At 43.6% G+C, this 2,500-nt stretch overlaps 2 protein-coding genes across 2 annotated transcripts in view; one reads left to right on the top strand and one right to left on the bottom strand.

Moving 5' to 3' along the window:
* Positions 1–761, bottom strand: part of LOC125024896 — an 18,285-nt gene extending 17,524 nt beyond the window's left edge. The window contains exon 1 of the mRNA XM_047612659.1: positions 746–761. Within this exon, the coding sequence (XP_047468615.1) occupies positions 746–761 (16 nt within the window). The remainder of the gene's footprint in view (positions 1–745) is intronic.
* A 131-nt stretch (positions 762–892) lies between these two features.
* LOC125025132 (collagen alpha-1(XI) chain-like) overlaps positions 893–2,500 on the top strand; it is a 1,662-nt gene continuing 54 nt past the window's right edge. The window contains exons 1-2 of the mRNA XM_047613080.1: positions 893–950; positions 2,171–2,500. The exon at positions 2,171–2,500 is cut by the window's right edge and continues 54 nt beyond it. Of these exons, the coding sequence (XP_047469036.1) occupies positions 939–950; positions 2,171–2,482 (324 nt within the window). The 5' untranslated portion in view covers positions 893–938 and the 3' untranslated portion in view covers positions 2,483–2,500. The remainder of the gene's footprint in view (positions 951–2,170) is intronic.

Below are 2,500 nucleotides of genomic sequence, written 5' to 3'. Positions count from 1 at the left end.
TGAGGGTGAGAGTGAGAAGGTAAGGAGGAGTGTGATGGGGGGGGGGGGGGCTATTAGTCATAAAGGGAGCGAGAGGGACATGAGGACAGGCTAGCTTTGTACCATGATATTATAAGGAGAATGTTGTCTGGAAAGGCAAAAAGTTGCCTTAACGTTACATGTAAATGATTAATTCTTGTGGGGAATGATACTGGTTATTTTAATAGTTAATATAATGGCAATAACAGTAATAAAAACAATTATGATGATAGTAATGAGGATGATGATGGTGATGATAATGATAAGGATAATGATAATAACAATAATAATAATAATAATAATAATGAAAATAATAATGATGATAATAATAATAATAATAATAATAATAATGATAATGATAATCATTATTATCATGATAATAATTATAATAATAGTAATGATAATAATGATAATAGTAATGATAATAATGATAACAGTAATAATGATAATAATAATAATGATAACACCAATGATAATAGTAATATTAATCATGATAATAGTAATATTAATCATGATAATAGTAATATTAATCATGATAATAATAATAATTGATAATGATGTAAAAAAACAAATTAAAATCGTTATCGAAAACCTATTTACAAAGAAAAAATGCAAATTACAGAGCAATGTACAACACAACGACTCGACGAGCAATACATTTACATAGATCCCCGCCACGAGCCACAACAATCCACACATCCTCTTCCGTGTTCCTACCCCTTCGTACATCGTCGCCTCCGCATTATGTCTCGCTCCCGGACACCCTGGCACGGTGGGCAAGGTAACAGGTAGTGGGGCAGGAGCACAGGTGGTCTGGGCGTGGCCAATGCTCTAAAGGTCGCCGCGCGCGTATATAAAGCGAGGCAGCGGCCGATCTCCGTAGACTCACCGTGTCTCTCCGATCCGAAGAAACATACACAATGAAGTTCTTGGTGAGTATAGAACGACTGGTGTTGGGTTTGCATCTTTAGGCGTCGTCCCGCGGGTGCCAGTGAGAGAAAGAGTTAGCCAGACGGAAAATGTACGAAGAGAGAGTCAGACGGACAGACAGAGAACGAGAGAGACAGCGGGACAGACCAAGAAAGAGAGCGAGAGAGAGTGAGAAAGAGTTAGCCAGACCAAAGAGAAACACAAAATGTACGAGGAGAGAATGTGAGACTGACAGACAGAGAAAGAGAGGGGCAGTGAGACCGACCAAGAAAGAGAGCGAGCGAACGAGAGCGAGAGAGAGAGAGAGAGAGAGAGAGAGAGAGAGAGTGAGAGAGAGAGAGAGAGAGAGAGAGAGAGAATGGCTGGCGTGTGGGAGAGCGTGCAAATGCGTTTCAGCAAGCCTACCTATTATCTCGGTATATCTGCCCGTTGTAAGTGTTCAGAGACAGAACAGCGCTGAAATAAAGCAGAGAGAATTTAGTTTTAGCTTTATTCCCATACGTAACATTTATTCCCATTAATATATTTTAAAGTTTGGATTAAATATCATGATTTATACGCATTGCAAATTCCATTCTATACTTATTTGTCAATATTGCGATACAGTAGCGTCCGTTGCAACTCGAACTGGAGAAAATGACCGATGTCCAAATAGAACAACACGCATTGGTGGGGGAATTTATGAACACTTCGGAAAAGGCTGTATTTAGTTCAACGCAAATTGGTTGAATTACGTTAGCACAGTCGAAAACTACGTAGTCATATCAAGCTCTGGCAAATTCAGGAATTCCGATATGGCATTATTTTGGAATACAAAGCGTAGCGTATTTTTTTTTTTTTTTCAAAGTTTGTATCGATGAATAGCAAGCGTGCCGTTGATAAACTACTATTTTGGATTCTGATACCGTAAGGGAGAGAGAGAGAAGAGAAGAGGAGAGAGATAGAGTGAGTGAGAGAGAGAGAGAGAGAGAGAGAGAGAGAGAGAGAGAGAGAGAGAGAGAGAGAGAGAGAGAGAGATGAATACAGATATATGAAAAGAGTAGGTGCTTATACAGATAGAGACATAAGTAGGCAAGACGGATATGTAAATAGACAAATGGATAAGTCAGCGATTAGAAAGATGAAGAGAGATAGAAAAGAGAGAGAAGAGGATACACGGAGTACAATATTTAGCCCAGCACGAAGACCCTCTTTTAATTCCCTGTGTCTCCTCCTCCCGCAGTTGGCCCTCACCCTCGTCGGGCTGTGCTCCGCCGCCCCTCAGTTCCAGGCAGCTCCTGCAGGACAAATCACCTTCGGCGTGGACGCAGCGGGATGCGTGGTGGGCCCCTCGGGTAAGGTGTGCCCCACAGGCCCCGTGCAGTTCACCAGCGGGGCCCAGGGCGTCCCCCAGCCCTTCGTTCCTCAGGCTCCTCGCCCGGCAGCGCACCACCACCCCGTCCACCACGCCTTCACCGGCCTCGTGGGGCCTTCGGGAGTCATTGGACCTTCTGGCCTCGTCGGTCCCTCGGGTCCCCTCGCCTTCGGGAAGTAGGGCGCGCGGGGGAGCTCC

Source organism: Penaeus chinensis, chromosome 4 (assembly GCF_019202785.1).
Source record: "Penaeus chinensis breed Huanghai No. 1 chromosome 4, ASM1920278v2, whole genome shotgun sequence".
Lineage (NCBI taxonomy): Eukaryota > Metazoa > Arthropoda > Malacostraca > Decapoda > Penaeidae > Penaeus > Penaeus chinensis.
The sequence above is the reverse complement of the archived record's forward strand: the minus strand, read 5'-3'. Positions and strand labels throughout refer to the sequence as shown.